The following is a 21,840-nucleotide window of genomic DNA, read 5'->3' as shown; positions in this document are numbered from 1 at the left end:
GCAGCAGATAGGGAAATAGGGGGGTAAGGAAAGGCGATATATATGATCAGAGTATGAAATCATCAAAGGCATGGATAGGATGAATAGTCCAGGAGAGAATTGTTCATTAAATTTTCAAGTACTTGAACTAGAGGGTACCTTCCTTGACACTGAAAATAGGTACTTTAGGGACAAATAAAAGGAAGTCCTACTTTCAAAGGATATAGCAGACTGGTGACATCTGTGCAAAAGGAAACATGGATTAATAATATAAGTAGGTTAAAGTTTATTCTCTTTCAACCATCTTCTACCTTAAAACCTATTAGTAATTGTTGTCTCTTTGGTAATAAATCTCAGTAGATGCTAGATAGAATCATATTAGAATTTAATGAGGGATCATGGTGGTATAATTTGAAAGCCCTTGGAATAAATCTGAATATGCTCCCTCTTGCTCTCAGTGCCTCTGCAAGACTGGAATGGTTTAGATAAATTACTTAATTCTTAATGGATAATTAGGGAAGTGAATATCCAGTACATACAGATATTCTTAATACTCATGGAGGTGAGACAGGACTGTAATGACTTGGTCAGACACAAAGTCAGTGAGGCGAAGGATCCTAACTCTGAACCCACGTGGCACTGATACTCCCATTGTAAGCACTTTTGATAAGGCTTATTTTTTTTAACAAAGAGGTTTAGTAGTTCCAGGAAAAAAAAAATCACTAAAATTGTAAAAGCGTAAGTTGAGACATGAATATACTTTAAAAATAACAATAAAAAAGACATAAAATATAAAGAACCACATACAATGGCTTAACATTAAAATAGTTTAAGAATGCACAGTTTATAAAAGGCCAAAATAGGTTAAAAAGAAGTAAACAGAACATTAAATAATATACTTTCTTAAGGAGACAATCCTCCTGGAAGCTAGTTAATAGTAAAAAACACCTGGCACTTTTATGAAAGTAATGCAGTAAGTCCATTTATGGGAACAAATGCGTCAACTCTGACAGTTTGGGTTACAAAGGCTATTTAAGACACATCTTGCCTTCAAAACAGGTAAGGCTATAGCCAATAGTTCTAAAATCAAATGAACTTCTGTTAATAGGATAAAATACTTAAAAAATGGGGGTTGGGGTAGGGAGACAAATGGACTACGAAACCTTCACAGTGAGAAACATTTTCTTTGTGAAGTTCTGACTGACATTATTTGGCAGAGTGTTTTGAGCTACTTTTTAAGCTATTTTCAAATACACTGTACAATATCCTGTCAGTATTGGGAAGGTAGTAAAAGGAAAATGGACTGAATTTGGATGTTAAAGTGAGTTGCTAAGGCAAGGAAAGGTTTTCTGGGTGGCCCTTAAAAACAAAAAGAATATAAAAATATTTATTTTTCTGTCCCAGTAATCAACCATGCAGTTAGGTAAAACTGCTATAGAAATGATACAAATCAGCATTCAGTCAGAAAGTTACAAAAAATATTGCACCATTATTTTATCAAGATGCTGGAGGGCACCATGAACAGAGGGAAACAACCATAGAAGCACACTGCAGTTAGATGTGCACTACTGGTAAAAATATCACTGCTTACACAAATGTGGGTTTTATCACTCTCTATCATGAAAACAATAAGGGGTTCTGCTGTTTACCAAGGAGGAAGGATGGCAGAGCCAGATTCTACCCAGAGACCATTCCCCTTTTTGTTATGTAGAGAAGGCTTTAATCCTTTTCCTTCCAAATAGTGCAACTTTTAGAAATTTTACACTAGCAGCCTCCTCTAACTGGTACTCTCCCTATTTCCAGCCTCACATCCTTCTATTCCTTGTTTCATACAACTGCCTCATAGATCTTTGTAAAGCAAAAATACGGTGTTATCACATTCCTGGATAAAACCTTTAAGATCTGCCATGAAGGCTAAGGATGCTTCATTTTCTGGTCTCTGCTGCCTTTTCCAAGCTCACCTCCTATTATTCCTGCACATCGTGGATTCTTCACATCTTGAACTCGTCTCTTTCTTATAAATACCAGGGCTGTTTCCCAATTTTCTGTGAAGACTTTCTCTGACTGTGTCCACCACCACCCAATCATTCCCTCCTTCAGGCTATCACAACACCTGGCACATTCCTCTCTTACAGTGTACTGATCATTCCTTTATATGGAGAGATCCACAAGACCATATATTCACTACACTGCATTCAGACAGCAGAAATGTTTACTTTTTTATAACCATTTGTAAGGTACTTTGTTAAAACTAGGTATCCAAAGATGAAGAAGACATGATCTCTGACCTAATGAAACTCAATTTGTTGAACTTGCATTCTAGACATTAACTGAGGGTGAGAACATAGCAAATGTCAAAAGCACTAAAAACAGATGTAAGTAAAAATGGTACAAGGAAGACAGAATGATTAGCTCTGCCTCCATGATCAGCCAAGTCTTCACAGAGAAGATACTTAAGCTGATCTTCAAAGATAAATAAAGCTCACCATGCTAACAAAGATATTCCATGCAAAGGGAACAGTAACTGCCAAGTTGTGGAGATAATGCCAAGAAATGGTACAGTATAATCTGGCAAGAATAAAAAAAATTAGCATGACTAAGCAGAAAGTATATAATAGTAAACTGAATTTAGAATATAGAGGCAGGCCATGAAGGTATCTAATAAAATTTGGATTTTACCAGGTGTCAGGGAGTCACTGAAAGCTTTACAAGGTGGTAATGACAAGACTGTATTTTAGAAGACTCCCTCTGTTAGCCAGGTGAAAGACAGACTGAAGAAAACCTGACCAGAAACAGAGGGCTATGACTATTTTAAGAGTTTATTAAGAGATACACAGATTTTGGAATCTCCAGCAAACAGGCTGAAGCAGAAGCCAAGGGAGAGGATGAAATCACTCAGGAAGCAATGTAAAGTGAGAACAGGGGTCAGATGAGAACTCTAGGGAACACTGGCAATTAAGTGTGGGCAAAGACAGTTGTCAAGTAAGACTGAAAAGAAAGGTCAGAAGAAATCTAGGAGTGTATGGTAGCACAGAGACAGAGAGTGGTCAATAGTAAGATAAAGGCCAAAAAATACCCATTGCTTTTGAACATCAGTTACCTTGTGAGCTTATGGAGAGCACTTCCAGTGGGATCTGGGAGGTAGGGAATGGCAATGGAAAGCCTAACTTGGAGCAAGTTGAAGCCTGAGCGGGTAGTAAGGATACTAAGAGGAAAACCAGATTAATCTTTCAAGATGCTAAGATATGAAGGACAGTGACATGGAGATGTATATAGGTTGAGGAAAACACATAGGGACAGTTAAAAACCAAAAGAATAGAGAGTAACTACTTTCCAAGAAGATGAAGAGAAAAGATCAGCAGGAAAGGAGACTTCAGCTTCAAGCTAAACAGACACTTCTTCCTCGGAGACTGAAATAAAGGAGACGAAAGCAAGCTCACAGTTGTGGGGCTGTGTGCTGAGGGTGTTCCAGCCTTATTTCTCTGTGTGATTCAGCCTCAACCACAGTGCCTAGCATATGCTAGGAATGAATGAATGTGTTAACAGGGGGAGGGTTGTATTATAAGTTATCTTCTTTTATTAGACGATGTAAGGCCTCTCTTTTAGGCCCTTGGAGAAAGCATACAATTTGCAGAACAGGTAAGACAAGTTTAGATTTGGCTCAACAGAAGTAGGTAGGCACCAACACAAGGTAACCCGTGGGCCACTGTCCACTGAGGATACAGTTTTAGCCTGGCACAGATGGGTATTTAAGGCACTTAGATGACTTTTTCTGTGCCAAGTCTGCCATGAAATTTTGCCCTTTGTATCTCATACCATATCAATTTTCATTCTTAATTTAGTCTCTGTGTTCCTAACCCAATTTGATTGCTGCTTGCTGTATCCACTTAGTGGTGTGACTTTTGAGCCTTGATCATGGTACCTTCACCTTCAAACTTAGCTTTGAATGTGCTTAAGAAGAAAGTTCAACACTGATGAATTATTGGAAATTTATCTCATTTTAATATAGTTTGCCTCCAAACCTAACCCTAACTCCAAAATCTGATGATTTACAAGTTGAATGTAGACTACAAACTTTTTTTTTTTTTGGCCAGATAGTTTTAAATTAGAATTAGTTGACAGCATTTAAAAACTGGGAGATTTTATGTAAAAATTCAGAGTCCTGGCTTCTCTTGAAAAATCTGCAAGATTTGGTAACATTGGCCATATGTTCCTTCATGGCAACCATCAGTTGGAGCTAAGTAGTAGCAATGTCCTCTCTCCAATCCCGCATCATCCCCTTGTTCCCCTAATCCCAACCCACCGCCTTCCAGCAATGAGTTAAGTGTCAGTTTTCATTTATCATTTTATGTCCAGTCCATTTTTATTACCAGCCTGGCACTTGTAGGCATGTAAGTTTGTAACCCTTGATAAGAAAGTAAGTAATAGGAGAGCAGGGACCTTGTTTATCTTTATACCTCTATATTCTCTGGCTCTAGCTCAAAAGTTTTTTGTTGAATGGGTAAATTTTTATTTCAGAATATATCTACTAAACTTAAAATCAAATTGGAAGGAAAAGTGGATGAGTATATATAGAATTGTTAAAGATAAAATGAAAATGATACACTTTTGCTAATATGGGTTGGCTTTGGGCTCAAAGGACTATAAAACTTCAAATAGAGTGAACAAAGCTAATCCTTTCAAATGAAAAACAATGAGCAAATTCATTTATATATGCATATACCATATTTGCTATCACACCAACACATTAAATGTAAGGTGATTATATTTAGATATGTAATTTAGATTTAGATATGTAATTATAGAAGAAATAAACTTTAGTTTTCCTCTTTAAAAAAAATTTAAAAGTAAACAAGAAATGCATGCTCATTGTAGAAAAATTATAAAATACACAGAACTAAAAAAAAGTTACCAGTCATCCTACTACTCAGAGGTAACAATGGATAAGATGTTAGTGTATATTTTGATAAACCTCTTTTGACTGATAGATACAGATGTGTGATTCAGATTTATGTACACATACATAATTACACTTTAAAAAACAGCTTATTTCAGGCAGAAGACATGAACATTTTTCCAAAGAAGACATCCAAATGGCCAACAGACACATGAAAAAGTGCTCAACATCACTTGGCGTCAGGGAAATCCAAATCAAAACCTCAATGAGATACCACCTCACACCAGTCAGAATGGCGAAAATTAACAAGTCAGGGAACGACAGATGTTGGCAGGGATGCAGAGAAAGGGGAACCCTCCTACACTGTTGGTGGGAATGCAAGCTGGTGCAGCCACTCTGGAAAACAGTATGGAGGTTCCTCAAAAAGTTGAAAATAGAGCTACCATATGATCCAGCAATTGCACTACTGGGTATTTACCCCAAAGATACAAATGTAGGGATCCGAAGGGGTACATGCACCCCAATGTTTGTAGCAGCAGTGTCAACAATAGTCAAACTATGGAAAGAGCCAAGATGTCCATCAACAGATGAATGGATAAAGAAGATGTAGTGTATATACACAATGGAATATTATGCAGCCATCAAAAAAACCCCACAAAATCTTGCCATTTGCAACGACATAGATGGAACTAGAGGGTATTTGCTAAGCAAAATAAGTCAATCAGAGAAAGACAAATACCATATGATCTCACTGATATGAGGAATTCTTAATCTCAGGAAACAAACTGAGGGTTACTGGAGTATTGGGGGGGTGGGAGGGATGGGGTGACTGGGTGATAGACATTGGGGAGGGTACGTGCTATGGTGAGCGCTGTGAATTCTGTAAGGCTGATGAATCACAGACCTGTACCTCTGAAACAAATAATACATTATATGTTAAAAAAAAAAAAAAGATAGCAAGAAGGGAAAAATGAAGGGGGGGAAGTTGGAGGGGGAGATGAACCATGAGAGACTATGGACTCTGAGAAACAAACTGAGGGATTTAGAGGGGAGGGGGGTAGGGGGATGGGCTAGCCGGGTGATGGGTATTAAGGAGGGCACGTATTGAATGGAGCACTGGGTGTTATATGCAAACAATGAATCATGGAACACTATATAAAAAACTAATGATGTAATGTATGGTGACTAACATAACATAATAAAATAAAATTAAAAAAAAAACCAGCTCATTTCTGATCTTGGAAAAACTGATTCAATTCAGCCAGTATTTACAGATTGCCATGTGCAAGGTACTATACCAGTCACTTAATTCCAAGATACTACATCAATCTTTTTTCAAAATCATGAAAGAATTGAATTGTTTAAAAGAGCAGATGTGAGAACAGTTGAAGAAAATTACTGTAAGAGGAAATGTGGCAGAATGGAAAGAGGACTCAAATTTGGGCTTTAGTCCTCAAGCAACTGTGTAACCTTGAATAAATTACTGAAAGTGCCAGGTTAACTCATTTATGACACTGGAGGGTCCTTATGAGAATTAAATGAGATTATGGCATAGAATGTTTGGAACATGATACCCACATACATAATAGTTGTGTTTATTATCATCATTATTATATTGATCAAATTATGTTAATATACCATCTTAATAAGAGGAACTGAAGTGGAAATAGAAATAAAGTTTAAGAATTCAATGGATACAACTCAATAGCAAAGACCCCAAATAATTCTATTAAAAAATGGACAAAAAGCCTGTAAAGACATTTTTCCAAAAAAACATACAAATGGCCAAAAGGTATTTTTGTGAAAAGGTGCTCAACATCACTAATCATTAGGAAAATGCAAATCAAAACTACAATGACAGGGGCGCCTGGGTGGCTCAGTCATTAAGCGTCTGCCTTTGGCTTGGGTCATGATCCCAGGGTCCTGGGATCGAGCCCCGCATCAGGCTCCCTACTCCATGGGAAGCCTGTATCTCCCTCTCCCACTCCCCCTGCTTGTGTTCCCTTTCTTGCTGTGTCTCTCTCTGTCAAATAAATAAATAAAATCTTAAAAAAAAAAAAAACTACAATGAGAGATCACCTCACACCTGTTAGGATGGTTTTTACCAAAAAGATAAGAGATGGTAAGTGTTGGCAAGGAAGTGGCAAAAAGGGAACCCTTACATACCACTGGCAGGAATGCAAATTGGTGCAGCTACTATGGAAAACAGTATGGCGGCTACTCAAAAAATTAGAAACAACTACCATATGATCCAGCAATCACACTTCTGGGTATATATCTGAAGCAAACGAAATCATTATCTCCAAGAGATATCTACACTCCCATGTTCACTGCAGCTTATTCACAATAGCCAAGATATGGAAAAAAGCAAAGTACCCACTGACAGATGAATGGATAAAGGAGATGTATATGTGTGTGTGTGTGTGTATTTATTTATTTCAGCCATGACAGAGAATGAAATCCTATTTGTGAAAACAAGGATGAACTTAGAGAACATTATGCTAAGTGAATAAGCCAGAGAAAGACAAACACTGTATGATCTCACTTACATGTGGAATCTTAAATAAAAAAAAAATTAAGCTCCTAGAAGCAGAGAATAGAATGGTGGTTGGGGATAGGGGAAATGAGGAGATGCTGATCAAATGCTGTAAGCCTTCAGTTATAATAAGTTCTGAAGATCAAATGTACAGCATGGTGACTACAGTTGATAGTATTGTACACTTGAAATTTGTAAGAGTACATCTTAAGCATTCTTACCACACACACACAAAAACAAAAAGTAACTATGTGAGGTGGTAGATGTCTTAATTAACCTGTGTTAGTCACTTCTTCAAATATATACAACTTTACTTGTCAATTATGTCTCAATAAAGCTGGGTAAAAAAAAGAATTAAACTAACTTAAGATTTTGAGGGAAGTGAGTTTTCTACCTCCAAATTATGTCTCACAAAACTGAGGTACTTTAAAAAAGTGGAATACAAAATCTGCTTAGATGGGATTTTTATGCCAGTACATTTATAAAACTAGGAGCTAAAGAAAGAAATAGGTAAAAATATCCGGATATCTTGAAGTTCCTTGTTTGAAGAACTTGCTTTTGCAGAGCTTTGCCCATATAATTTTAAGAAATATTTGAAATTGTTAGATGTTATCTCGGAAGACAATCACTTTATATATACTTACAGAATGGTGTTTATTACATTGTAGTATAATTATTTTAAAATTTCTCTCTACCTCTATCTTATCCTTATCTCAAGGGTAAGGGGTTTATCTTAGGCATTTTTTGTACTTTCCATCTTCCTTTTTTCACTTCCATAGTATGTTATGTAGCTCACATTGAATAATTATTTATTGATAAAATAACTTCGTGAAGAAACCAAGACTCCTATAGCTTTAATTCCAAGAGGAATTAAAAAGGGGAACTAACACAGGCCTGTGTCTGGTTATCAAAATAGTAGCACCTTGGGGGACCCGGCTGGCTCAGTTGGTACAGTGTGCGACTCTTCATCTCAGGGTTATGGGTTTGAGCCCCACACTGAGTGAGATTGCTTATAAAAATAAAATCTTAAAAAAAAAAAGTAGCACCTGAATTACTTAAGTGGATTTTTCATAATGACTCCAGGTCCTGACTCATCAAGATTAAGAAGTGTGGGTTAAGGATACAGAAGGCAAAGTTTAATGTGAGTGTGTTTGCACACCTCAATGAATTCAGAAGCATATAGAAAATGTTTTTAAATTATTAATTTTTAATATCTCCTCAGGCCCTCTAATAGAAGATAGGAGAAAGCTCTGAAAAGAGTGGAATGATATGGCCACTACTAACAGAAAGATCTTTCAAATTCCCTCTGAAAAATAAAAAAGAGAGCAAAGAGAGTTTAACCTACCTCTCTCTTTGCAAAGGACAAAAAGGAATTCAGCAGCAATTTGCTTGACTCCAAGGTCAACATGTGTCATGAGGCGCACCAGCTTATTTCTCACAGTTGAGCCAACTTCAGGTCGATTTGTCACATCCCTCAATGGTGGTAAAACCTAATGGCAGAAATGCAAAAACCATCATCAGTCGTGGGGTACTAGAGTAAGTGAGGATGGTACCATGCAACTGGTCAGTCTTATAATGTCTATGAGCTCAGTTTTGTAAGAGTGGAAAAAGCTTTTAAAAACTAAATAGGTTTGCTTCCAAATAAAACAAAACAAAACAAAACCCTCAAATGATTTCATGCTTGTAATGAAATTTCATTTGAAGAGAAACATCTCTTCACTGTACCACCATGAAATACCCTAATTTGTTTGAGTTTTTAATCACCAAAGCATCTGGAATGCCTTTGCCTGCCTCTATCAAAATCCATTTTAAAGTCAGGGTCAAGTTTCTCCTTCCACAGGGCCTTCCTTAATACTTATACTCCTATTGATTTTCTCCTTCTTGTAATTCCTGCAGCATTTTCAGTATTTACTTAAAAAATCTGTACTTAGGTTTTCTTGTTTTATTTTATAGTAAAAAAATTTATTATTATTTTTTTATTTTAATATAATCTATTAATTACTGAATACTTTCTAGGTGCTAGTTGCTATAATAGAGGATATACATACATTCTCTATAATCAATCTCCACAGTAACCTTGCAAAGGAGGTAGTAACATCACTATCGTCCCTATTTTATTGATTGATCCCCCAGAGGGCTTAGGACACTTCTTGGTTTGTCTGTTTTTTTGCTCACTCACTCACCTATTCATCTACCCAGACCGCTCCCTCTTCAGGGTCTCCTCCTATTTCAACTGGTTGCTTCATCTCAGCATCTTCTGACAATTCTCTTTCTCCTCTTTCTAAGTATTGGAATATTCAAGGGTTGAGCTCTTGGGCAACATTCTTCACTATTTTCACTTAATCTACTGGTGATCTTATCCAGTTTTATGGCATTATATGGTCTCTATATACTGAGAACTCCCTAAATTATATTTCTATCTTGATTCTTTACTGACTTCCAGACTTTTATAGGCCTCTCAAATTTAGCATGTCCTAAACAGAACTCTTGATGCTCCCACCAAAGCTGTTCCTTCTTAGTTTTCCATCTCACTAAATGGTAAGTCTATTTTTCCAACTGTTTAGTACAAACACCTTGGAAATAGCCTTTTCTCTTTCACACTCCATAACTAACCACAAGCAAATTATATTGTTTCTACCTCTTAAATATATCCATAATTCAGCCACTTCTCACTACCCGCTCTAATATTATTAAATCCAAGTTACCGATATGTCTCACCTGAACTGGTTATTACCACAACCTCTCAGTGTTCTCTGCTTTCATCCCGGTCCTTCTAATGATTTCTTCTCTACAAAGCAGCTAGGGATCCTCTGAAAGTCAGATCATGTCATTCCTGTTCTCAAAGTCCTCCAGTTCCTAGGGCTTCTCATCTTACAGTGAAAAACAATGTCCTTACAACTCCCTTAGGTTTCACATAATCCAGCTTCCTGCTATTTTTCTAACTTCATTTCTACTGTACTCCTGGCCTACACTGCTACAGCCACACAGACCTACCTGGAACTCCTTACGCACACCCCTCACTTTCCTGTCTCATGGTCTTTGCATTTGCTGCCTCTCTGCCCAGAAACTCTTTCTCTAGAAACTTGCATGGCTCATTCCTTACTTCAGGTCTGTGTTCAAATGTCACTTATAGGCAGACATTTCCTGACCACCCTCCTCCAAACATTTTAATCTTCCTCACAGCACTCCTCACCACCTGATACAGTATATATTTCTTTACTGTTGGCCTTCTTCTACAAGAGTCAGTGCCATGGGGGCAGGGATTTCTTACTGCTCTCAGTGCATGGCATATTACAGGTGTTTAATAAATATTTGTTGACTGAAGGAAGAATGGATTAATTCAAATATCTTTTTTTATGTTAAGTAATCTCTACACACAATGTGGGGCTCGAATTGACAACCCCGAGATCAAGAGTTGTATGCTTTACTGACTGAGCCAGCCAGGCACCCCTCAAATATCTTTTTAAAGGTGCCTTCTATAAGCTAGGCACTATGAGAGAAAATGAGGATAAAAACGAAGTCAAATAATTTACTGTGCCAGGCCCTTCATGTGTGTATCATTTTATTTAGTCCATTCAATTGACTTCTTTCCTCTCTCTCTTTCTATACTGAGTGCCTACCATGTATCAGGAGGTATTGGAGGTGCTGTGAACACAAATGGCAACTAAATCTCAGAAAATTGAATCATCTACCCAAAGTATTTACACAGAAGCCATATTTCAGTATTTCTGATAGGGTAGAGCACCAGGATTTCTATGCTCTATAAGCACAAGGTCATTGCTATGCAATGTAAATCCTTATTATCTGATTCAGCCAACCATACTGAGTTTTATATGGTCTCTGTATACTGAATGTATTGACGAATTAGATATCTAACAAGTGATTTCATGTAGCATGTGCCTATTGTTCCAGAGTAAAGAATCTATTAACAAAAGTTATCACCCCAAAATTTTGTTAGCTATGTTTTGGGTTTCTTAAAAACAAGTTTTTTAAAATAGAAGTTTGTTGCTTTTATTCTTATATATCACTCCCAGACAAACTGCATTTGTATGGACATTCTATTTCCTCCCAAATATTACCCTCCAACAATCTTCTTTCTTTTCTTTGACAAATCTTGTTCATTTCCTCTTTCAAATCCACAGAATCTCGTCTCTTTTGTAAGCCTTTCCAGACTAACCCAACCTGGGTCAGTAATTTCTACCATCTGTTCTTTTTCTACCCGCCTAAATACTTAAGACCAATTTCCTTTGGGTATGTATGAGTTGGATTTAATCAGGTATTAACTACAGGGCACAATAATTAATTAGCCATCATTCCATTTATACTATTACCAAAATTAATCATCTGTTACTTTACATTCTGCCTTTCTTAATCATCATAGTTTAGACTGCATCTTTCTCAGAAGGAAAGTTGACTTTTTTGTGTGTCTTGTATCTTAGTCATCTTTACCTGTCATATTTAATCTCTTTATACTGTAGTGCTTCTTTGAGGACAAAAAGTGGGTCTCATAATCTTTGTGTCCACATATAAAGGCCTTCATATAAAGTTGTTTAACAAACAGGTTTTTTTTTACTATCTTGGTCAGAGATAGCAAAATCTAAACAGTTCAGTTGAACCTGGATGTCCTATGAAAAAAAGCTAAAATATAGAAAACTTAAAATATTTTTCATTTATTATTCTTTACCAAGTACTCCTAGTCACAGTAGAATGTCTTAAAATAATCAAATTGGAAATGACCTTAATTCATTAACTATTTTATTTGATTTAAATGATTATTCATGCTTTCATGGTACTACTCTCTTCTTCCAATGGACTGTAAATTCCTCAAAGAAAGAGTCTCTACTTTCTAATCTCTCCTTAGCATCAGTATCTACTAATGTGCTTCACATGTAATAAGGTGCTTACTAAATCTTGACCATAAACATAAAGGGAGAAAATGAAGCTGGTTCATTTAACAAGGGAAATTCTACATGGCAAAAAAAGAGCAGTGGGGTGAATGGTGGTACCATGTACGGGGAAATGTGGAAAGAAGGAAAGAAACAGGGTGAAGGGATGGGAAATCAAGAGCTTGGTTTGGGATATGTTAAACTTAAGACCTCTACTATACATCCAAGGGGAGGAGATGAGTAGGCAGCTTGTTATGTCAGTCTGGAGCTGAGGGGACAGGTCAGGGCTAGAGATATAAATTTGGGAGTCATCAGCATATAGATGATTTTCAAAACCATGACTGCTGAATGAGATCACCAGGGGAGTGGGAGTGGAGACAAAGACAATATTGTCTCGGGGCGCTCAGACATTGCAAAGAGGTTCCCTATTGTGTCCTAGAAACCAAGTGAAGAAAGTATTTCAAGAAGGACGGAATACTCAGTTACATCAAAATGCATTGGGGGAAAGCATTTAAAAAAAAAAAGATTTGAGAACTATTGGATTTGGCAATACTGGGTTGGTGACTTTTGAGGAACACCTTTGCAGTGGGGTGGAAAGCATGAAAGCCTAATTTTGGTGGGTTCAGGAGAAAAAGATGAGTTAAAAGAATAGAGAGGGTGAGTATGGAAAACTCTTCTGGGGAACACTGCACTAAGAAGAGCAGAGTGATAGGGAGGCAGCTTGAGAAGTGAAATTGAGGGAAGGTTTTTTGTTTTGTTTTTAAGATGGAAGATGTGTTTGGGTGAAGACAGAAATGACCCAGTACATTTAAAAAAAAAAAAAAAAAGATTAATGTAAGAAGAGAGGAAATAAATGCAGGAGCAAAGTTCCTGAGAAGGTGAGAAGGAAAGGAATCCAGGGCACAAGTGCAGAGGCTGGCCTCAGAAGAAAGCGAGGACAATTCACCCATTATGATAGAAGGGGAGACAAAGGATATATGATATGGGCAGATGGACAGAAGACCAGCAGTGGAAAGAATTCTTACCATGAACTCTGCTACCCATCCTACTCCAAACCTTCACCATCAGCTCTCTTTTCAACTGGCCTCCTTGCATCTACTCACGTTCTCCTAGTCTATCCTACATATAGTAGCCAGAGTACTTTAAAATATAAATGACATCCCCTTCATTTAACTCCCCTTCTCAAAATGGTCCAGTGCTTTCCCATCTCACTTAGAAGAGAATCACAAGTCCTATACAACCTTAGGCCATCTGGTTCTTGCTTACTTTTTTTACTCCTTGACAACTTGGTCTAGCCTCCTTGCTTTCCATAAGCATGCCAAAGCATCCTCTCATCTCAGGGACTTTGACCTTGTTCTCTTTACATTCCTCTTCCAGATTTTCTGAGATCCTTTTCTTACTTATCCAAATTTCTGCTCAAATGTCACTTTCTCAGAGAGGCCCTCCCCATTCCCCTAAGTCTCCCCTTCTCCTGTTGTCTTTCTTTAGAACATATCATTACATGACATTATAACATAAATGTATTCATTTCCTTTTTGTTCCCCCACTGTAAGGTAAACTCCACAAGGCAAAGACTTCATCTGTCTTTCAGTGCTTAGAAGATAACACAAAGTAGATCTCAACTATTTGTTGAATAAGTGAATGAATGACTCAGAAAAAATACTTTTTTCTGGATTAGGAAGATTTCAAAGATTAAAACTAACTTTTCTGAGTTTCTGATTATATGAAAGAAAACCATTATGAAAGAATGCAACTCATTAATTCTATTTTTAAAAACCACATATAAGAAGATTAACTATGAGGAGTAATTTGCATTAATCAGTTACCTGATCTTTGAGAAATTTTCTGATGTTTCGATGGGCTCGGGAACATTCTGTTAATAAGCTGAGAACTGGAGTGAGACCTTCTCTATAGCTGCTTCCCTATAAAGAAAACCAGACATACTGTATTAGTTTCTAACAGTATTACTTTCCTCTGTATAACTGAGCATGTTAATACTCCTTTTTTGAGGGAGAGACATTTTATGTTACCAAAGCTTTACGAACTATTTAAGAAATTATTTTTCTAACAATGTTTCCATTCCATCAGTTATCTTCATGTTTATTAATGTCCGTTTTTAACCTCCTTGGATTTTCCTACATTTTGTGAGGTCCTCACTGGCTCAGCCAATGCGCTTAAATGAGGCAAAGGTTTTGATGACCCACCCACACTACCTTGCTGCCTTTTAATATAGTTAACCTGACAAAGCAAGTGACAGACAAGAGAAAATAAAGAGCTCACAACAAATGAAAAGTTGACGATTTTTTTTTAAAGATAGCTTTTAGGCATTATGTAAAGTATTTATCAAGTTTTTGGGGGGGGATAATTTTTACTTCTATGTCTTACAAAATACTTACATGGAAAAGTAATTTTTCCTTTGCTTTCAGGCCCTAGTCACAATTTTGGTCTTGCAACAACAAAATTTTTGGCTTTAAACAAATAAATTCACTTGGTTTTTTGCAATTAATCATATACTGTAATAAAATGATTTCCAAGGTACAATCACACAAAATGTCAGCTATTAAAAAAAAAGTTTAAATTTAAAAATCATGTCCTGTGATGTCTGCATATATGGCACATTTACATTCTTTAGAAACATTTTCCCAAGGCCTCCATTTTATCAGCCTTACCTTGTCTATTCTCTTCTCCATAAAATTGAGTAAAACATGAATGGCTTCCATATTCATACCATTGTATACCATGGTATTGTTTTTCAAAACAGTTTCTTTCTCAGCTGTTTTATCACTGGGTAGTTCATCTAGTGTCGTTGCCTCTTGGGCCGTTTCTTCATGGGTTAATGGACAAATGAGAACATCCAAACAAGAGACCGGAACATTGCTTAAAAGGTTGACTGCATTGCTGAAAAGCAATTTAAAAATACAATATTTTGATTTCATTCAATAGTCCTTTAAAATGCAAACATAATAAGAAGTTCAGAAATGACTTCTAGGAGTCAATTAAAATTTTTCTTTTTCAAAACAAGCCTTTAATATTACTTGGCATTTACTGACTAAGAGACAGAAAATAAAGAGAACTGTTTTAAATACACATATGACAAATTAGAAAGAACAGATGTTAAATGGACACACACAATCACATGATGTCATGTCACTTTCTGAAATGCTAAAATAGGAATTAGTGTGCTTTGCACCAGCTCTTTAATTTTATTATGACACAATGCTAGTCTTATACTTTTTCCTTGGGGTTTTAAATCCTTTTGTGGAGCTACTGGTGTTTTATTATTCCTTAGATTACAACATAAAGCATCTGAGAAGCTGTATATAAGCAGCTTATCACAGAGGCAACAACATTAAAACCCAAATATTATAGGATTAAGTTTTGTTCTTTCTACGTATAAAAAATACAATTTTTAGATCATCCCATTTTTAAAAAGACATTAGCAGAAAATGGGTAATGGTGCTTTTCCTCCTTTTCTCATCACCAGGTCTCTTTAAAAGAGGCCAACATAGCCATTTCAAATCTTTATCCCCTAGGCCTTTCTGCTACCTTATTAATGAACACATGCACCTGGGATGCACACCAGTAGGGGGAACCCAAACCTTGTGTTTTTGGTATTCCCTAAAAATCTTGTTCTGTTGCTCAGTGTGTAAGAGATTAAAGTGACACTAATAATTTAAAAATTAGACATGTTCTCAATTAACAGATTTTCCTTCAGGCATTATTTCACATTCTTTCATCTAAAAGGAGGTGGTGTTCTCTGCTAACTGGATCTTCTAAGCCTGTGCCTCAGAACTTCCTGATAAACAACAATGGAAAGACAGGCATTACATTTCCTAGTGACAGAGAAGCAGATCTAAAAATAACCACATCCCGACTAAAAATAAACTCTTGCAAATGCAATCAAAAAGTCTAACCACTTGGAAACCAAACTCAGGGCTTAATCTATCTGATTGTGTCTTAATTTAGACCATAGTAGTTCCTTTTAATTTAGATTATAGTGACACCCTCAAAAATAAAAGTAAACAACAACAAAACAAATAAAATACACATTCATTTTTTTTCTTTCAATCTGAAGTATAGCTCTCATTTCTCCAAGAATGAGTATTTCCTTCCTTTCTTTTTATATTATGGAAAAAAATATTCATAAGAGATCAAAGTTTAAAAATTAGACAATGAAGAACAATGAGTAGTAACGTAAAGGGTATCAAAAAAAGCTGAGCCACGAACAAAAATAACAAATCCTATGAATGAATGATTCCTGGTAAAATACAAGTTATTTGGTGGTCCCCATGAAAAATCTTGCTGCTGCTGTGATTACTACCTGCTACTGTTAAACAATGGCCCTAATTTTGGTTATTTGTAAAAAATCACAATTGGTTGAAATACAATGCTTTTCCCACAAACTTTCTTTTAAAAATTTTTGCAGACATCTGTAGTTCTTTATCTAGCCTTAAAAATGTTTCGCTTCTGACTTAAGCATTTGGAAACTGTTGTTAAATATCACAGATTCACTGGGGATGAAAACAAACAAAAGAACTCTACCATAGAATTACTTTCTAAAACTGTATAAACCATTTTGAAATGTTAGGATTTTTTTTTCAACACACAGGGCAATAGGCACTGGAGTCCACTGATAGTATGATTCTCTAAATCTACCATAGAGACCACACTGAAAAGTTTAAGACAATGTATTTCATTACAAAGGAATGTTTCCCTTTAAATTCATTTAAAATAAGCAGTTTCCAGGAATCCGGTAAATTTAAGAAACCAAATGTAGAGTTTGATTCAACAAATATTTGGAGGTTTTAGGCTTTTCAAGGGAAGTTCCCATTTTCTCGTTTCTTATTAAACAACTGGGTTTCCAAACAACTACAAAATTAATTTTCTGGCTCACTGTGTTTGAGCTATTCTTTTTAAGTAAGGAAGGCCCGCTTTTTGAGCTCTGTCACTTCTCTGACAGTTTTATTTGTGGTAGAAGAGTGTATGAAATTCTCCAGCTACCAGGAAGTCAGTGACTATGCACAGATCCGCACAATGGTGTTTGCATTCCTACTCCAGGGGGTAGAAATACTGTGTATATTACTCTCCCCTTTTCAGCTTCCTAGAGATCATTAATCACTGGGACATGACATCCTCCCACTCCTGCTCCCAGCCCCCTCCTGATATGCAGATTCAAAAGCAATGCCTATTTAGAACTCCTTAATGCCCTGATTAAAGCCTTGTTAGTTGTGGGAGAGGGGAGGCAATCTAAAATCCAGTCCTGTATCAGTCCTGGACTAAACATAATCTAATACCAAATGACAATGAGGAGCATGATAATGGTACATGTAGACCTACAGCCATTAATAAATCTTCCTGGTTCAAATATATCTTCTTTATATTTGGGGCTCACATATCTTTTCTTTATGGCTAGAGAATTTATTTAAATGAACCTTAAGATCTCCAAAAGACTTTCTCCAAAAGATGTAAATTCCTAATTTTAGCTCAGTTCAGTAATTATTTATTACTTGTGTCAGGCATTGTTTTATGAAGAAAAGAGACAAATCCCTGCCTTTATGGAGCTTATTTTCCAGCATGGAGAGGACAGTCAATGAAAAGTAAACAAAACAAGTAAGATGACTGAATAGCATGATAGAAGGTGATAAGTGGCCTGGTGGAGAAACCCAGGAAGATAAGATAGAACAGGTGGGTTATAATTTTGAATAGGGTAGTCCTCACTAAAATGGTGCCATTTAAGCAAAGACTGAAATGAAGTGAGGGAATGAGCCATGTGGACTATGTGGGAAAAGAACATTTCAGAAAGAAAAGCAAGAGCAAAGGCTCCGAGGTAGAAAAAGTGGCATAACTGAAGAACTGTAAAGAAGTTGGTGTTGCTGAACCACCATATACAGGAAAAGGAGTAGGATAGGAGAGCAGATAGGTATAGGGGGCCAGATTGGTATTGGAGGCTGTTATAATTTAATTTTATTCTCAGTGAAGTGGGAGCCACTGTAGGGTCTTGCATGGTGATATACTCTTATTTACCGTAAAAGGGTCACTCTGACTACTGCATTGAGAACAGATGGTAGGACATCAAAGGTGAGAAGAATCAGGATGTCACTATAATAATTCAGGTGATTGAACATGATGATAACAGTGAAGTGGTTACATCTGGATATATTTTGAAAGACATTTCTTGACAGGCTAGTTGTGAAGCGTGAGAATCCAAGTTCTAGCCTTACTTAGCAAGTGGAAAGCTGGAGTTGCCATAAACTGAAATGCGAAACACTGCCAGAGAAGCAGCTTTTTAGGGGAAGATTAAGAGTTTAATTTTGGGGGGCGCCTGGGTGGCTCAGTTGGTTAGGCGACTGCCTTCGGCTCAGGTCATGATCCTGGAGTCCCTGGATCGAGTCCCGCATCGGGCTCCCTGCTCGGCAGGGAGTCTGCTTCTCCCTCTGACCCTCCCCCCTCTCATGTGCTCGCTCTCTCTCATTCTCTCTCTCTCAAATAAATAAATAAATAAATAAATTTTAAAAAAAAGAGTTTAATTTTGGATATGTTAAGTTGGGGATATCTATTAGACTTCCAAGGGAAGATGTTAATAGGAAGTTAGCTGCAAGAGTCTGAAGTTCAGGGAGGGAGATCTGGATTAGAGATAGAAACTGAGGAGTTATTAGCATGTGGATGGTGTCTGAAGATAAAAGGTTGGATTAGATCAGTGAGGGAATGAGTGTGGACTGAAAAACTAAGAGGGCTGAACCTGGGGCACTCTGTTGTTTAGAGGCTGAGGAATTGAGGAAGAAATTACAACTAGTGAGGTGGGAGGAAAACCAAGATAGTATGGTATCTTGGAAAGAAGTATATATGCAAAAATGGAGTGATCACGTTGTCAAATGATGTGGACAGATCAAGTAAGATGACAAGTGAGAAATGTCCACTGGGTTTAGCAACATGGAAGTCACTAGTGACCTCAATAATAGCCATTCTGGTGGAGCAGTGGATCCAAAGCCCAAGTAGATCAAATTCAAGAGAGAACAGTAGAAGAACCAGATAGTCAAGAGAAGACTGGAGCAGCAGCAGGTGAGAAGTGTCTAGAAAACTTTGGATAAGATATGGATGGAAAGACCCCTGAATGCTGCTCTCAGCAAAGCATAGCTTTTTAACCCACAGCAACCTGGTCATTGTTCTCTAAACGTGCCATAGACACAAACTCTTTTTTGTATTTGGCCATGTGTTCTCCTGCCTAGCATGTTCTCATTCTTTAAGACTAGCCTAAACCTCACTTCATTTCACAACAAATATTTACTATGCCTTGTGCTAGGTGCTAAGTATACAGTGTAAAGCAAAGGACAAGGCCTCTAAAGGAGGGGCCTCAGTAGGCAATGAGAGCAGAAAAGTACATGTATGTCTGTGTGGAGTGGGGTAAGGGTATTATAAAGGGGACTGCCATGATAAGATGTAGGTTATAGCCAGATGGGTTACTGATGACCTTAAACCAGAGTTATTCTGGCAAAAAAGGTGCAGAAGCCAGGGAAACATAGATTTCCCCGATAAGGCTGCAGATTATTAATAAATGCAAAACGACAATACAAGCTTGCTCTTAAACATAAAGACAGAGGGGAGCCATAGAGGATTCTAAGCAGAGATCTGCTTTTTGAGAAACAACTCTGCATGCAGGGGAAAGGATGGACCAAACTGTTGGGTTAGGTAAAACTGTCCCACAGGACTGAGCCGCCTGAGTTCAGAAGTGGAGAAAGAAGGTGGCCTGCGGGTTCTGGGGTTGGGTGCTTCAAGACTGGCAGGACATGACAATGAGGGCGTACAGATTAGGTTGAAATGATGAACCAATGCTTTAGAATAGGGAGGGAAGAAAGTAAACCCATAGGGGGCTCATAGGTAGGAGAAAGAGCAATCACCAGGAGACCAGAGGTCTGGATGAGGATGGAGAACAAGTATAGTATGAGTAAGGAAGACTTTCCTCCTCATGTTACACCATAGGGAGCTAGTCCTTTAAATTCTATTAGCAATTATTATTTGGACAATTAATTCACTGGGAAACTACTCAAAAACTATCTTGTGATAGCTCTTCGATTATGGCCTTGAATTATTTTTTAACTTTTCATAATATTTATGTCTTGTCTCCTCATTTAGACTTTATGTTCCTCCAGAGTATGCACTGTGGAGCCCTTCAAGCACCTAGCATGGTGCTCAGTGATAGTTCAAAAATTATCTCTTCACCTAGATAACTGTTATTCACAGTAAGAATCAGGTTAAAGAGCTAGGAGCTTTATTTGACAAAATACAACATCCTTTCCTGATTAAAACTCTTCAGAGTATAGGGATAGAGGGAACATTCCTCAAGTTCATAAAATTCATCTATGAAAAACCCACAGCGAATATCATCCTCAATGGGGAAAAGCTGAGAGCCTTTCCCTTAAGATCAGGAACACGTCAAGGATGCCCACTCTCGCCACTATTGTTCAACATAGTACTAGAAGTCCTAGCAACAGCAATCAGACAACAAAAAGAAATAAAAGGTATTCAAATTGGCAAAGAAGAAGTCAAACTCTCTCTTTTCGCAGACGACACGATACTTTATGTGGAAAACCCAAAAGACTCCACCCCCAAATTACTAGAACTCATACAGCAATTCAGTTATGTGGCAGGATACAAAATCAATGCACAGAAATCAGTTGCTTTCTTATACACTAACAACGCAACTGTAGAAAGAGAAATTAGAGAAACGATTCCATTTACAATAGCACCAAAAACCATGAGATACCTCGAAATAAACCTAACCAAAGAGGTAAAGGATCTATACCCTAGGAACTACAGAACACTCATGAAAGAAATTGAAGAAGACACAAAAAGATGGAAAAACATTCCATGCTCATGGATCGGAAGAATAAACATTGTTAAAATGTCTATGCTACCCAGAGCAATCTATATCTTCAATGCCATCCCAATCAAAATTCCAATGACATTTTTCAAAGTGCTGGAACAAACAATCCTAAAATTTGTATGGAATCAGAAAAGACCCCGAATCGCCAAGGAAATGTTGAAAAAGAAAAACAAAGCTGGGGGCATCATGTTGCCTGATTTCAAGCTATATTACAAAGCTGTGATCACCAAGACAGCATGGTACTGGCACAAAAACAGACATATAGACCAATGGAACAGAACAGAGAACCCAGATATGGACACTCAACTCTATGGTCAAACAATCTTTGACAAAGCAGGAAAAAACATGCAATGGAAGAAAGACAGTCTCTTCAATAAATGGTGCTGGGAAAATTGGACAGCCACATGCAGAAGAATGAAACTCGACCATTCTCTAACACCATTCACAAAGATAAACTCAAAGTGGATGAAAGACCTCAATGTGAGACAGGAATCCATCAAAATCCTAAAGGAGAACATAGGCAGGAACCTCTTTGACATCAGCCACAGCAACTTCTTTCAAGATACATCTCCAAAAGCTAGTGAAACAAAAGCAAAAATGAACTTTTGGGACTTCATCAAGATAAAAAGCTTCTGCACAGCAAAGAAAACAGTCAACAAAA

General features: G+C 37.2%; 1 protein-coding gene across 8 annotated transcripts in view; it reads right to left on the bottom strand.

Moving 5' to 3' along the window:
* The window catches only part of RIC8B (RIC8 guanine nucleotide exchange factor B), a 101,212-nt gene that overhangs the window by 27,258 nt on the left and 52,114 nt on the right, over positions 1 to 21,840 (bottom strand). For all 8 annotated transcript variants that reach the window (XR_004300925.1, XR_004300924.1, XR_004300926.1 and 5 more), the window contains 3 exons: positions 14,968 to 15,196; positions 14,125 to 14,220; positions 8,758 to 8,902 (listed from right to left, as the gene is read on the bottom strand). Coding sequence is in view for 5 of the 8 variants with exons in the window: in XM_032416394.1 (XP_032272285.1) it covers positions 8,758 to 8,902; positions 14,125 to 14,220; positions 14,968 to 15,196 (470 nt within the window). In the remaining 3 variants the exon portion in view is untranslated. The remainder of the gene's footprint in view (positions 1 to 8,757; positions 8,903 to 14,124; positions 14,221 to 14,967; positions 15,197 to 21,840) is intronic.

The sequence above is a fragment of the Phoca vitulina genome, unplaced genomic scaffold (genome assembly GCF_004348235.1).
Source record: "Phoca vitulina isolate PV1807 unplaced genomic scaffold, GSC_HSeal_1.0 scaffold19, whole genome shotgun sequence".
NCBI classification, from domain to species: Eukaryota; Metazoa; Chordata; class Mammalia; order Carnivora; family Phocidae; genus Phoca; species Phoca vitulina.
The sequence above is the reverse complement of the archived record's forward strand: the minus strand, read 5'-3'. Positions and strand labels throughout refer to the sequence as shown.